Source organism: Salmo salar, chromosome ssa22, assembly GCF_905237065.1.
Source record: "Salmo salar chromosome ssa22, Ssal_v3.1, whole genome shotgun sequence".
Lineage (NCBI taxonomy): Eukaryota > Metazoa > Chordata > Actinopteri > Salmoniformes > Salmonidae > Salmo > Salmo salar.
In genome coordinates this window covers 33245251-33258241 of record NC_059463.1, presented here as the reverse complement: position 1 = coordinate 33258241, position 12991 = coordinate 33245251, and the positions used below count along the sequence as shown (strand labels likewise).

Below are 12991 nucleotides of genomic sequence, written 5' to 3'. Positions count from 1 at the left end.
CAACTTCTCCCTCTCGTACCGGCCGGGATCCAAGAATGTCAAGCCGGATGCACTGTCCCACCGCTATAGCCCCACGGGTACCCCCCCGGAGCCCGAGACCATCCTCCCACCTCGTGCCTGGTGACGGCACTCAACTAGGGTATAGGGAAACAGGTCCGGGAGGCGCAGCGGTCCCAGTCGAACCCTGAGGCGGGGCCCGGATAATCGGATGTTTGTGCCTGATGCTGTCCGCTCCGAGGCCCTGGAGTGGGCCCATTCCTCCAGGCTTGCCTGCCACCCAGGCTCCCGTTGAATCCTGGCCTTCGTGCGACAACGCTTTTGGATGAAGGCGCGTTTGTCTCCACCTGCACAGTCTGTGCTCAGAATAAGACTCCTCGGCAAGCTCTGGCTGGTCTTCTGCAATCACTGCCTGTCCCTCTCCATCCCTGGTCCCACATATCCCTGAATTTTAGTATTGGATCTCCCCCTGTCTGAGGGCAACACTGCCATCCTGATTGTGGTTGACCGGTTTTCTAAGGCCGCTCACTTCATTCCTTTCCCCAAACTACCCTCGGCCAAGGAGACGGCCCAGCTCATGGTGCAGCACGTCTTCCGGGTCCATGGACTGCCCATGGACATGGTCTCCGACCGGGGACCTCAGTTCTCGTCCCGGTTCTGGAAGGCATTCTGCGCCCTCATTGGGTCATCGGCCAGCCTGTCGTCTGGGTTCCACCCCCAGTCCAATGGCCAGTCAGAGCGAGCCAACCAGGATCTTGAGATTACTCTGCGCTGCCTGGTCTCCACCAACCCCACCTCCTGGAGCCAGCAGCTGGTGTGGGTCGAGTACGCCCGCAACACCCTTCCCTGCTCTGCCACAGGTCTATCTCCGTTTGAGTGTTCCCTGGGGTGTCAGGAGGAAGAGGTCGGCGTCCTTCCTCCCTGAGCAGGAGGAAGAGGTCGGCGTCCTTCTGCCCAGATGTTTGTCTGCCGCTGTCGTTGTACCTGGAGGAGAGCCCGGTCTGCCCCCCTCAAGAGCACTTCCAGGTATGGACGACAAGCTGATCGCCATCGGACCCCGGCTCCCCCGGTATAGTCTCAGGCAGAAGGTATGGCTATTCACCCGGGATCTGCCCCTTCCCCCGGTTTATCGGCCCATTTCCCATCTCCAAGATTATTATCCCCTTTGCTGTTCGTCTTCTGTTTCCCCGTACCCTTCATATACATCCAACCTTTCATGTGTCCAGAGTCAAACCAATGTCTCACATCTCTTTGTCTCCTGTTTCCAGAATTGACATCTTCCAGTTGTGTGGTCTGATTGAGCTGATCTGCCCAGCTCTCCCCCACAGCTCCCAGCCGGTCACTTCAGTCACTAGTCAATCTTTTGAACTAATGCGAAGCAAGGACAGTTTACTTGTTACTAACATCAACTAGAAACAATAATGTTTACTCTCTCTCTTACTTTTTGCTTTGATCACATCAGAAGCTCTAATTTCCCATACGCGCTATAATTAATTAATCTATGTTGTCGCTTTCACACTGGTCTATCAATGTGTGTGTGTGTATGCAACTAGCTCTCACAGTCTCACGTCAGTAGACGTTCATCCATGTTTCTCAAATGTCAGATTTCTACGTCAAATTTCGAAGTGTTTAAGGTTAAGTTTCAGCATTATCTCCAAATGTTAAGGTTAGGGTTAAGTTTCAGCATTATCTCCAAATGTTAATTAAGGTTAGGGTTAAGTTTCAGCATTAACTCTGAAATCTTAAGGTTAGGCATTAACTCCAAATGGTTAAGGTAAGGGTTAAGTTTTGGGATAGGCTTAAAACAAAAATCTTAAAAACAACTTTCTATCGCTGGATTCGACCTTGCAATCAGAGGCAGATGCTTACCCCCATCCACCATCCCTGTCCACAACACCATAACAAAACTGAAACCTACTTGAAGGTAACAGCACTCACTGTTGCCCCTAGTGGCTGGTTTCCATGTCATCTCCTGACATCCTCAGACATGGATGGATGTTGAATACTGACTTGTATTCCAGGTGACCTGGCTGGTGTGTGTGTGTGTGTGTGTGTGTGTGTGTGTGTGTGTGTGTGTGTGTGTGTGTGTGTGTGTGTGTGTGTGTGTGTGTGTGTGTGTGTGTGTGTGTGTGTGTGTGTGTGTGTGTGTGTGTGTGTGTGTGTCTGTGTGTGTGTGTCTGTGTGTGTACATTTCAATGTGTGCTTGTGAGTATCTATGTGTAAGTATTCCTGTATGATGTGCATGAGTTTGTTTGAGTTGTAGGCCTATTTGGCAGTGGGTGGTGGTATGTGCATCTAATTGAGCGAAGTGATACATAAAAACATTGGTATGTTTTTACATAATTGGTTGAAGTTATTACATTATTCATAAAAAACGTTGTTATTCACAGGTTAATGTAATAACCACTGGTTAATTACATTTAGTGTAAAAAGTTATTACTTTTACCGTTCAACATTTAATACGGTTACCAGCAAGTTATTACATTTACCAGGTTTATTACATATATCATTGAAAAGTTATTACAAATAAAAAAGTGATTACATTTAGCCTACAGGTGTTATTACATTTACCGTTGTTACAGACCTTGTAAAGTGATCTTAATCTTGATCTTAATATCATACTAAATGGAGTGTCACAGATTTTCATACAGAATAATACAAATTGCCCTGAGACCACATTAAAATATCTTACTACAGTCTTTGTATTTTTCTAGGGCTATACGTTCAAATACAATTTTACCAACATAACCCTAACTGAAAAAAATAAGCAGCCAGGACTTCCTCTTGACTCCAGAGCTGTGTACACATGACACCAGCCCAGGGCTCTGGAGCAGTGGAGTATGACCACAGCTAGGTTTATTGTCTCTTATGGCGACTGAGTGACTGACTGACTGACTGGGGATGCTTTAGTTCTGCATCACTTCTCTCCCTCCCTCTCTTTCTCTCCCTCTCTCACTTGAACTGTATTTTGCTCTCCCTCTCTCTTTCATTCCCTCCTGCTCTATTTCTCTCTTTCTCCATTTCTCTGTACCTCTCTCTGTCTCCCTATCTCTTCTCCGCCTCTCCCTATCTCCCCCCTATCCCCCTATCCCCCCCCCCCGCTCTCTCTTTCTCTCTGTGAGGGGTAGAGCCGAGATGTTATCAGGTACTAAATTGTGCTAATGGACTCCCTACCGTTTGGACTGAAGACTCCAGATAATGGCAGAGATTTACAGATAACAGCCACTGTGACCAGATTAGTTGATCATCTCCCTGGTAGCTCAGGACACACACAAAAGCACACACAAACGTACACACAAAAGCACACATACACTATACGCTGAGAGCTATCTCTATGAATGACACTGTGTGCTCAACAGGTATTTCTAAACATGATACCAGCATAACAGATATGGGAGACTGCACCAACTTATCTGTCTATACGTGTGTGTGTGTGCGTACCCCTGTCATTCAGTGTCTGTGTGTGTGTGCGTCTGTTACTGTGCTCGTCTATCTGTGTGTGCATCTGTCAGTGGGTGCTTGCATGCATGTGTGTGTGTACACGTCTGTTAGTGTCTGTGTGTGTGAGTGTGCGTTCTCCAGGCAGGATGTGTTGTCAGATTCCTCCCCAGCCCTGGCTCAGCCAGAGGGATTAGTGGGGAGTCTTCTCTACTGCGCTCTGCCTCTTCCTCAAATCCCTAGAGGATTAAGTGAGTATAAGGAGGGAGGGAGGGAGGCAGGGAGGAAGGAAGGAGAGGAGGAGGGAGAGAGGAGTGATTGACATGCAAAAGCCTGGCAAGGAGAACAGACAAGATTGGACATGGAGGACAGGGAGAGCAGAGTGGGAATCAGGATTTTGAGTTTTACAGTTTTATCATCACTACACTGAATTGGAGGGTTGGCTAATGGATTACTGCTGTCATATAGGATTTATGATATTTAGCCTGTAAAAAAAATTGGGCAATGTTTACATGACCCCCTTACAAACAGGCCCATTTTTGCCACATTCTTACCTGCATACACCTTTTATACCTCCCGTGAGCATGCCGGCATGCTGGGGAGGGTTGTAGTTGTGGGTTGCAGATGTGGGTGGGCGTCAATTTTAATAAATCCATTGAGAATATACAACATCAAATATAAATAAGAAACAATACAATACTAATAACATTTATTTTCAAAAGAATAGTACAGCATCATCCAAAGTATATCAATGGTTTGTTAACTTGTTCATTAAACAGACAAGACACACCTACCCGATCACAATCAACACACATACAGTTGAAGTCAGAAGTTTACATACACTTAGGTTGAAGTCATTAAAACTAGTTTTTCAACCACTCCACAAATTTCTTGTGAACAAACTATAGTTTTGGCAAGTCGGTTAGGACATCTACTTTGTACATGACACAAGCAATTTTTTCAACAATTGTTTACAGACAGATAATTTCCCTTATAATTAACTGTATCACAACCCCAGTGGGTCAGAAGTTTACATACACTAAGTTGACTGTGCCTTTAAACAGCTTGGATAATTCCAGAAAATGATGTCATGGCTTTAGAAGCTTCTGATAGGCTAATTGACATCATTTGAGTCAATTGGAGGTGTACCTTTGGATGTATTTCAAGGCATACCTTCAAACTCAGTGCCTCTTTGCTTGACATCATGGGAAAATCAAAAGAAATCAGCCAAGACCTGGATCATCCTTGGGAGCAATTTCCAAACGCCTGAAGGTACCACATTCATCTGTACAAACAATAGTACGCAAGTATAAACACCATGGGACAACGCAGCCGTCATACCGCTCAGGAAGGAGATGCGTTCTGTCTCCTGGAGATGAACGTACTTTTGTGCGAAAACTGCAAATCAATCCCAGAACAACAGCAAAGAACCTTGTGAAGATGCTGGAGGAAACAGGTACAAAAGTATCTATATTCACAGTAAAACGAGTCCTATATCGACATAACCTGAAAGGCCGCTCAGCAAGGAAGAAGCCACTGCTCCAAAAAAGGTTTGCAACTGTCCTCTGGTCTGATGAACCAAAAATAGAACTGTTTGGCCGTAATGACCATCGTTATGTTTGGAGGAAAAAGGGGGATGCTTGCAAGCCGAAAAACACCATCCCAACCGTGAAGCACTGGGGTGGCAGCATCATGTTGTGGGGGTGCATTGCTGCAAGAGGGACTGGTGCACTTCACAAAATAGATGGCATCATGAGGTAGGAAAAGTATGTGGATATATTGAAGCAACATCTCAAGACATCAGTCAGGAAGTTAAAACTTGGTCGCAAATGGGTCTTCCAAATGGACAATGACCCCAAGCATACTTCCAAAGTTGTGGCAAAATGGCTTAAGAACAACATAGTCAAGGTATTGTAGTGGCCATCACAAAGCCCTGACGTCAATCACATAGAAAATTTGTGGGCAGAACTGAAAAAGCGTATGCGAGCAAGGAGGCCTACAAACCTGACTCAGTTACACCAGCTCTGTCAGGAGGAATGGGCCAAAATTCACCCAACTTATTGTGGGAAGCTTGTGGAAGGCTACCCGAAATGTTTGCCCCAAGTTAAACAATTTAAAGGCAATGCTAACAAATACTTATTGAGTGTATGTAAACTTCTGACCCACTGGGAATGTGATGACAGAAATAAAAGCTGAAATAAATCAAATTTAAATTATTATATTATTCTGACATTTCACATTCTTAAAATAAAGTGGTGATCCTAACTGACCTAAAACAGGGAATTTTTACTAGGATTAAATTTCAGGAATTGTGAAAAACGGAGTTTAAATGTATTTGGCTAAGGTGTATGTAAACTTCCGACTTCAACTGTATATTTTATTGCAAGAATTTAACAGAATAAAACACAACAAATTTTTCACACACACATCTTGTGTCACCGGGAATGTGTGGAACCGCTGTCATGTAAAATCTGATACTTTGAGCCCAAGCCCATGCTTTTTTTATCCACGTTTCATCTATGTTTAGGGAGCAGGCGTAGACTGTTATCTTCATCATGATACCGATAGAAAATAATAGCAATCCTATTTTCAAAAGTATGTGAGTCTCATTCATATTTCACAAACTCCGCTGGCTTTTGGAATTGCCTTTAGGCTACATTATAGCATGCTAAATGTTTCTGATCAGTGATAGATGAGCTATACCACCTCCACTTACTGGCCCAGCCAGAAACCAATTCACCAAATAGCCTATACAGACGGAGATTCTGTGAAACAAAATCACAAAAAAAGATTGCAGTTTTGCAACTGCAGTAAAAGTTCAGTAACCAAAGTTGACTGTGGTATTTTGGACGCAGTAATTGCAGAATAACTGCAGTGTACTGCACTATAACTGCAGTTACACTGAAAAATTACTGCATTGAAACAAACTGTGTTATTTTGTACGTAGTATTTCAATCAAATGTATTTATAAAGCCCTTCTTACGTCAGCTGATGTCACAAAGTGCTGTACAGAAACCCAGCCTAAAACCCCAAACAGCAAGCAATGCAGGTGTAGAAGCACGGTTAGAGTGAAGCATACTGTGGTTATACTGAACTCTAAATACAGCTATATTAGTGAACTACAGTTGTACTGCACGCTAACTATAGTTATATTAGTGTGCTACAGTTATACTGCATTCTAACTACAGTTATATTAGTGTACTACAGTTATACTGCACTCTGACTACAGTTATATTAGTGTACTACAGTTATACTGCACTCTGACTACAGTTATATTAGTGTACTACAGTTATACTGCACTCTAACTACAGTTATATTAGTGTACTACAGTTATTCTGCACTCCAACTACTGTTATATTAGTGTACTACAGTTATACTGCACTCTGACCGCAATCTTTTTTCGTAACCTCAACTTAGCTAAGGTTTTCCCAGCCTAATTGTAGCCTAACCAATATCCAAATGAAGATGCAGGGGATAAAATGTTTTGATATTTATTGATTCATCAAGACGAGTCCCCACGCCTGTCTCAAAGCAGCGTGATGGCGCTGTCCCAATCAAAACGGTGCTGTCCCAATCAAAATGGTGACAAGCCGCCTCAGCATTATGGCTGCATTTCTTATTAAGCAGTAATCAGCACTTTACCAAAATTATTATTTTATTTATTAGAAATTTAGTAGGATGAAATCTCTTTAATTCTCATTTTCAAGTGTCCAAATGAAGTGTTTGGTACTGTGTACCAAACAGTAGTAACAAGAATAATATAGCAGCTACTGTCTAATAATAATAACAATGGAATAATAATAATAAAAACACCATAAATAAAGATGTAATTGTGGACTTGGGTAGAAAGTTGTTTTTGATATTTATGTATCAAGCCTTTCCCTAACCTTAACCCTTACCTTAACCATTCATAGTTAATACCTAACCTTAAGAATTTGGAGTAAATGTGTAAACTTAACCTTGAAACTATACATAGAAGTAACCAAACGCATACGGAACAACTTAGAAATTTGACGTTTGAGAAACATGGATGAACTTCTAATTCTGATATGAGGCTGGGAGAGCCTGATGCACCCTTGGAATTTGTAATTGCTGCTGTTGTCGAAAGGAGTAGTGTGAGTCTTGTAAAGTTAGGTGTTCCTTAATAATACAGTATATAAGCTACAGTTGATACATTAAAAAAATACATTGGTACCAATGCAGTTGTCTTCTGTTTGGGAGTGACAGCCAATTTACTGATTCAGACATTATGCAATTGTGTGTCTTATAATGGCATCCAAGAATGAATGCGAAAGATTGTTATAAATTACATATAATTGGTAAAGTAAGGTCTTTGTTGTGTTTTGATAGATTATGTCACTGTAGTCTAGGATAGGATCCTAGCAGTTGGGATATTAAGGTCTTTACAATGGATACAGTAAAAAAAAAAAAAATCTTAGATCTGTATAGTAATCCAAGCTTATAGTTAATTTTTTTTCTAATATAATCAATATGCTTTCCAAAAAATAATTCAGAATGTATCTTAAAACCCAGATATTTCAAACAATCAACACTTTCAAACACCTGCATGAATTTTGAAAAAGTCAGTTGTGAAGTTTTTTCGTTGGCGTGTACCAAACAGTATGATATATGACTTTGTTGGATTTAAAACCAAATTATTTGGTAGAAACAATTTTTGTAAAGTGTTAAAATCATCTTGGATAGTTGCTTATATCAGAAAAGAAGGTGGGCCAATACTGAGCCACAACTCTACTGAGTTCAAGGTTGTGATTTTCTTATTTTAACTAGGCAAGTCAGTTAAGAACAAATTCTTATTTTTAATGACAGCCTAGGAACTGCCTTGTTCAGGGGCAGAACAATAGATTTTTACCTTGTCAGCTCGGGGATTTGATCTTGCAACCTTTTGGTTACTAGTCCAACGCTCTAACCACTACGCTACCTGCCGCCGTTCTGTTAGTGAAACCAATGTTTTGAAGTTTTCCTAGTAAGATAAAATGATCAACTAAATCAAATACTTTGATAAATCAATAAAATGATTACTAGGTTGTTTGGTGGAAATAAAAGTTTTGGCTTTGATACCGAAACTTTCAGATATAAAGAAAAGATGGAAAAAAGTTGGCGGTATGACAAAGTTGGCGGGAAAACATCTTAGTACGGAATGGATATAAGTCATTTTGGATGTAAGTTTATGGTCAATGGCCTGATCATTGTAAGCACTATTGCAGTACTATTCAATAGTTATATTGTATAGTTAGGTAGTTTTCCTGACCCTCCACCCTCACCAAGAAAAACTCTGGGTACTATTATGAAATGTAATTAACTTAACTCAATAGTTTCAAGTTCTACCAGTTGGTATTTAAGTACTGTCAACAATGATGCGTGGTGAACTAACTCAAATGTTAATCAGTACAGAATACCCAACCTTTTAAGCTTTAAACTCAAACAGTTCAAGGCAATTGGTTTTCTCAAACCATATGAGTTAACGGGACTCATTATTCCAAGTCCATTGCAACTTACTCTAAAACTTTGTCCAGTAAAACGTTGTAGTAGTGGTACATTTTTCTTTGTTCTCTCCAGCAGTGCCTCAGCATCCATCTGTCATTGATCTGAGTTCCTCTCCAGGCCTCATTCCTGCTGTATTGATGCCTGTGTGTTTCATGTGGTTAGAGTCAGAGCCAGGGCACTTATAACAGAGCAGGCAGGGACATATTTCTACTGCTCATACTCACACAGCTCTATGTCTTTTAAATGTCTGCTGGACAAAACAGGGGCAAGGAAATGACTGTATATTGGGACTGCTGGATATGTGTGTGTGTCAGACTCTCTCTCATGTTTTAATTTGATTCACCTCTGTGTGCAGTGCTATGTTATAAAGGGGCCCTTGTTCTGCCTTCTGGTATCCCAGACCAGAGAGAGGCCAGGCTGGCCCCGGGCCTGTACCCTGCCAACCCACCGCCCGCCCGCACCCCGCCACCCGCCTGCTTTACCACATGGAACCCTGCTTTCCTGGAAGGGCCACTTTTCTACACTTATAGTTACACTCCCTCTCTTTCTCTCTGGCTTTATTGTTTTTCTCTCTCTACTTTTTCTTCTCTTTCTTTAGGGTAGGGTAATGATCACAGAGCGATGCCACATGCTGAACCCCAACAAAGAATTCTCTGTCTATGTCCGTTTTTGTATCTTTCTTTTGGCATCCCTCTTCTATATTTCTTTCACAAAGAAAAGTGAAGGGAGGGGAATTTGCTTTTTACACTTTTTAATGCCTATGGTACACTCCTAAAACCACCCCAACCCAAGATTAAGAGTTGTAACTGAGTAACATATCACAAAAGAGTGTATTTTTGAGTATGTTAATGTGGTGTGTGTATACATTATGTCTTGAAGATGGAGAGATGAAAAGTAGAATTGAAAATGAAACATGAGTAACAGTACTTACACAATGCAGCCATTTCTTTCGGAAGGTCCGCCCCAAAACGTCCAAAGAGGCTGCTATTGGCCAGCAGGTCGAAAGGTGAGTGGCTCCTCATGGAGTTGAAGGCGAAGGGGTAAACGGCAGGTGAAAAGCCAGTCATGTGACTCACCTGCCGTTCCCTGTTGGTTGCCATGGCCTTGAGAGGATAATTTTGGTCCAGGATAGTTCCGGTCCCTTGTCACTCTTAGGCAGTTGTCTTACTGGAGCTGGTCCTGGGGGCCTGGAGAGGAAAGGGATAAGGAGGGGTGATGAGCTGAGGTGGGACCCACAGATGAGACACCAAGCCTGTGCAACGCTGCCTCAGATCCAGGCTCTCTAGAGGGAGAGATGAGAATAGGAGGTTAGTTACAATGGCTGTCTGTTAATCGCACACAGTCTTAAGTAGTCTACACAGCCACCTACAGACGTAGGATCTTAATTTGATCCCTCTTTTGTTGCAGGAAATGCAAACTTGTAGTTTATTTGAGCTATTAAAAGACTTCTAAAGTTTTTAATTTCCACTTTGCAATTTCAGACTTGATTTGCCTTAAAAAAAAAATCTAACCATACAAAAATGTCCATTAATTATAATCCACATAATAATTTACATTTCCTGTTGCTGCAGGATTATTTTCCTGCTGTAGCAAACTGGCTCAAATTAAGATCTTAAGGGGCGACAGGTAGCAGAGCGGTTAAGAGCGTTGGGCCAGTAACCAAAAGGGCCAGTAACCTAAATTGAATCCCCAAGTCGACTAGGTGAAAGATCTGTCGATGTGCCCTTGAACAAGGCACTTCACCCTAATTGCTCCTGTAAGTCACTCTGGATAAGAGTGTCTGCTAAATTACAAACATTTTAAACGTACAATACCAGTCAAAAGTTTTAGAACACATACTCATTTAAGGGGTTTTCTTTATTTGTATTTTCTACATTGTAGAATAATAGTGAAGACATCAAAACTATGAAATAACACATATGGAATAATTTAGTAACCAAAAAAAGTGTTAACCTGTTAGGGCTAGGGGGCAGCATTGACACGGCTGGATAAAAAACATACCCGATTTAATCTGGTTACCACTCCTACTCAGTAACTAGAATATGCATATACTTATTACATATGGATAGAAAACACCCTAAATTTTCTAAAACTGTTTGAATGGTGTCTGTGAGTATAACAGAACTCAAATGGCAGGTCAAAACCTGAGAGATTCCTTTACAGGAAGTGGCCTGTCTGACCATTTCTGGAACTTCTTTGCCATCTCTATCATTTACTAAGGATCTCTGCTCTAACGTGACACTTCCCACGTCTTCCATAGGCTCTCAGAGCCCGGGAAAAAACAGAATGTCGTCATTCCAGCCCCAGGCTGAAACACATTATCGCCTTTCTCAAGTGGCCCATCAAGAGACACTAGCTTATGCGCGTGACCCCGACCGCCCCCGCCTTGGGGATTTTTTCCTCTGTTTGCCGAAAAGGAGATTCCCTGTCGGAATATTATCGCTTTTCTACGAGAAAAATGACGTAAAAATTGATTTTAAACAGCGGTTGACATGCTTCGACGTACGGCAATGGAATACTTTGAATTTTATTGTCAGGAATTGCGCCAAGCGCGCGACACTTCTTTACTATTTCGGATAGTGTCTGGAACGCATCGAACAAAACGCCGCTATTCGGATATAACGATGGATTATTTTGGACCAAACCAACATTTGTTATTGAAGTAGACGTCCTGGGTGTGCATTCTGACGAAGACAACAAAAGGTAATGACATTTTTATAATAGTAAATATGATTATGGTGAGTGCTAAACTTGCCGGGTGTCTAAATAGCGAGCCCGTGATGCCTGGGCTATGTACTTAGAATATTGCAAAATGTGCTTTCACCAAAAGCTATTTTAAAATCGGACATATCGAGTGCATAGAGGAGGTCTGTATCTATAATTCTTAAAATAATTGTTATGCTTTTTGTGAACGTTTATCGTGAGTAATTTAGTAAAATGTTAGCGAATTCCCCGTAAGTTTGCGGGGGTATGCTAGTTCTGAACGTCACATGCTAATGTAAAAAGCTGGTTTTTGATATAAATATGAACTTGATTGAACAAAACATGCATGTATTGTATAACATAATGTCCTAGGGTTGTCATCTGATGAAGATCATCAAAGGTGAGTGCTGCATTTAGCTGTCTTCTGGGTTTTGGTGACATTATATGCTGGCTTGAAAAATGGGTGTCTGATTATTTCTGGCTTGGTACTCTGCTGACATAATCTAATGTTTTGCTTTCGTTGTAAAGCCTTTTTGAAATCGGACAGTGTGGTTAGATTAACGAGAGTCTTATCTTTAAATGGCTGTAAAATAGTCATATGTTTGAGAAATTGAAGTAATAGGATTTTGAAGATTTTGAAAATCGCGCCACAGGCTGGCAGTGGCTGTTACGTAGGTGGGACGAATTCGTCCCGCCGGTCCCATAGAGGTTAAATAAATCAAAATACATTTGATATTAGAGATTCTTCAAATAGCCACCCTTTGCCTTGATGACAGCTTTAAACACTCTTGGCATTTTCTCAACCAGCTTCATGAGATAGTCACCTGGAATGCATTTCAATTAACAGGTGTGCATTGTTAAAAGTTAATTTGAGGAATTTCTTTCCTTCTTAATGCATTTGAGCCAATCAGTTGTGTTGTGACAAGGTTAGGTGGGTATACAGAAGATAGCCCTATTTAGTAAAAGACCAAGTCCATATTATGCATCAGATGACCTAGCCTCCACAATCCCCTGACCTCAACCCAATTGAGATGGTTTGGGATGAGTCGGACCGCAGAGTGAAGGAAAAGCAGCCAACAAGTGCTCAGCATATGTGGGAACTCCTTCAAGACTGTTGAAAAAGCATTCCAGGTGAAGCTGGTTGAGAGAATGCCAAGAGTGTGCAAAGCTGTCATCAAGGCAAAGGGTGGCTACTTTGAAGAATCTCAGACATAAAATATATTTTTATTTTTTTAACACTTTTTTGGTTACTACATGATTCCATATGTGTTATTTCATAGTTTTGATTTCTTCACTATTATTCTACAATGTAGAAAATAGTAAAAATAAAGAAAAACCCTTGAATGAG

The 12991-nt window shown here is 41.5% G+C and overlaps 1 protein-coding gene across 1 annotated transcript in view; it reads right to left on the bottom strand.

The window, feature by feature from the left end:
• Window positions 1-12991, bottom strand: part of LOC106583300 (retinoic acid receptor gamma-A) — a 78341-nt gene that overhangs the window by 49898 nt on the left and 15452 nt on the right. Inside the window, exon 2 of the mRNA XM_014167338.2 lies at window positions 9872-10222. Within this exon, the coding sequence (XP_014022813.1) occupies window positions 9872-10040 (169 nt within the window). The 5' untranslated portion in view covers window positions 10041-10222. The remainder of the gene's footprint in view (window positions 1-9871; window positions 10223-12991) is intronic.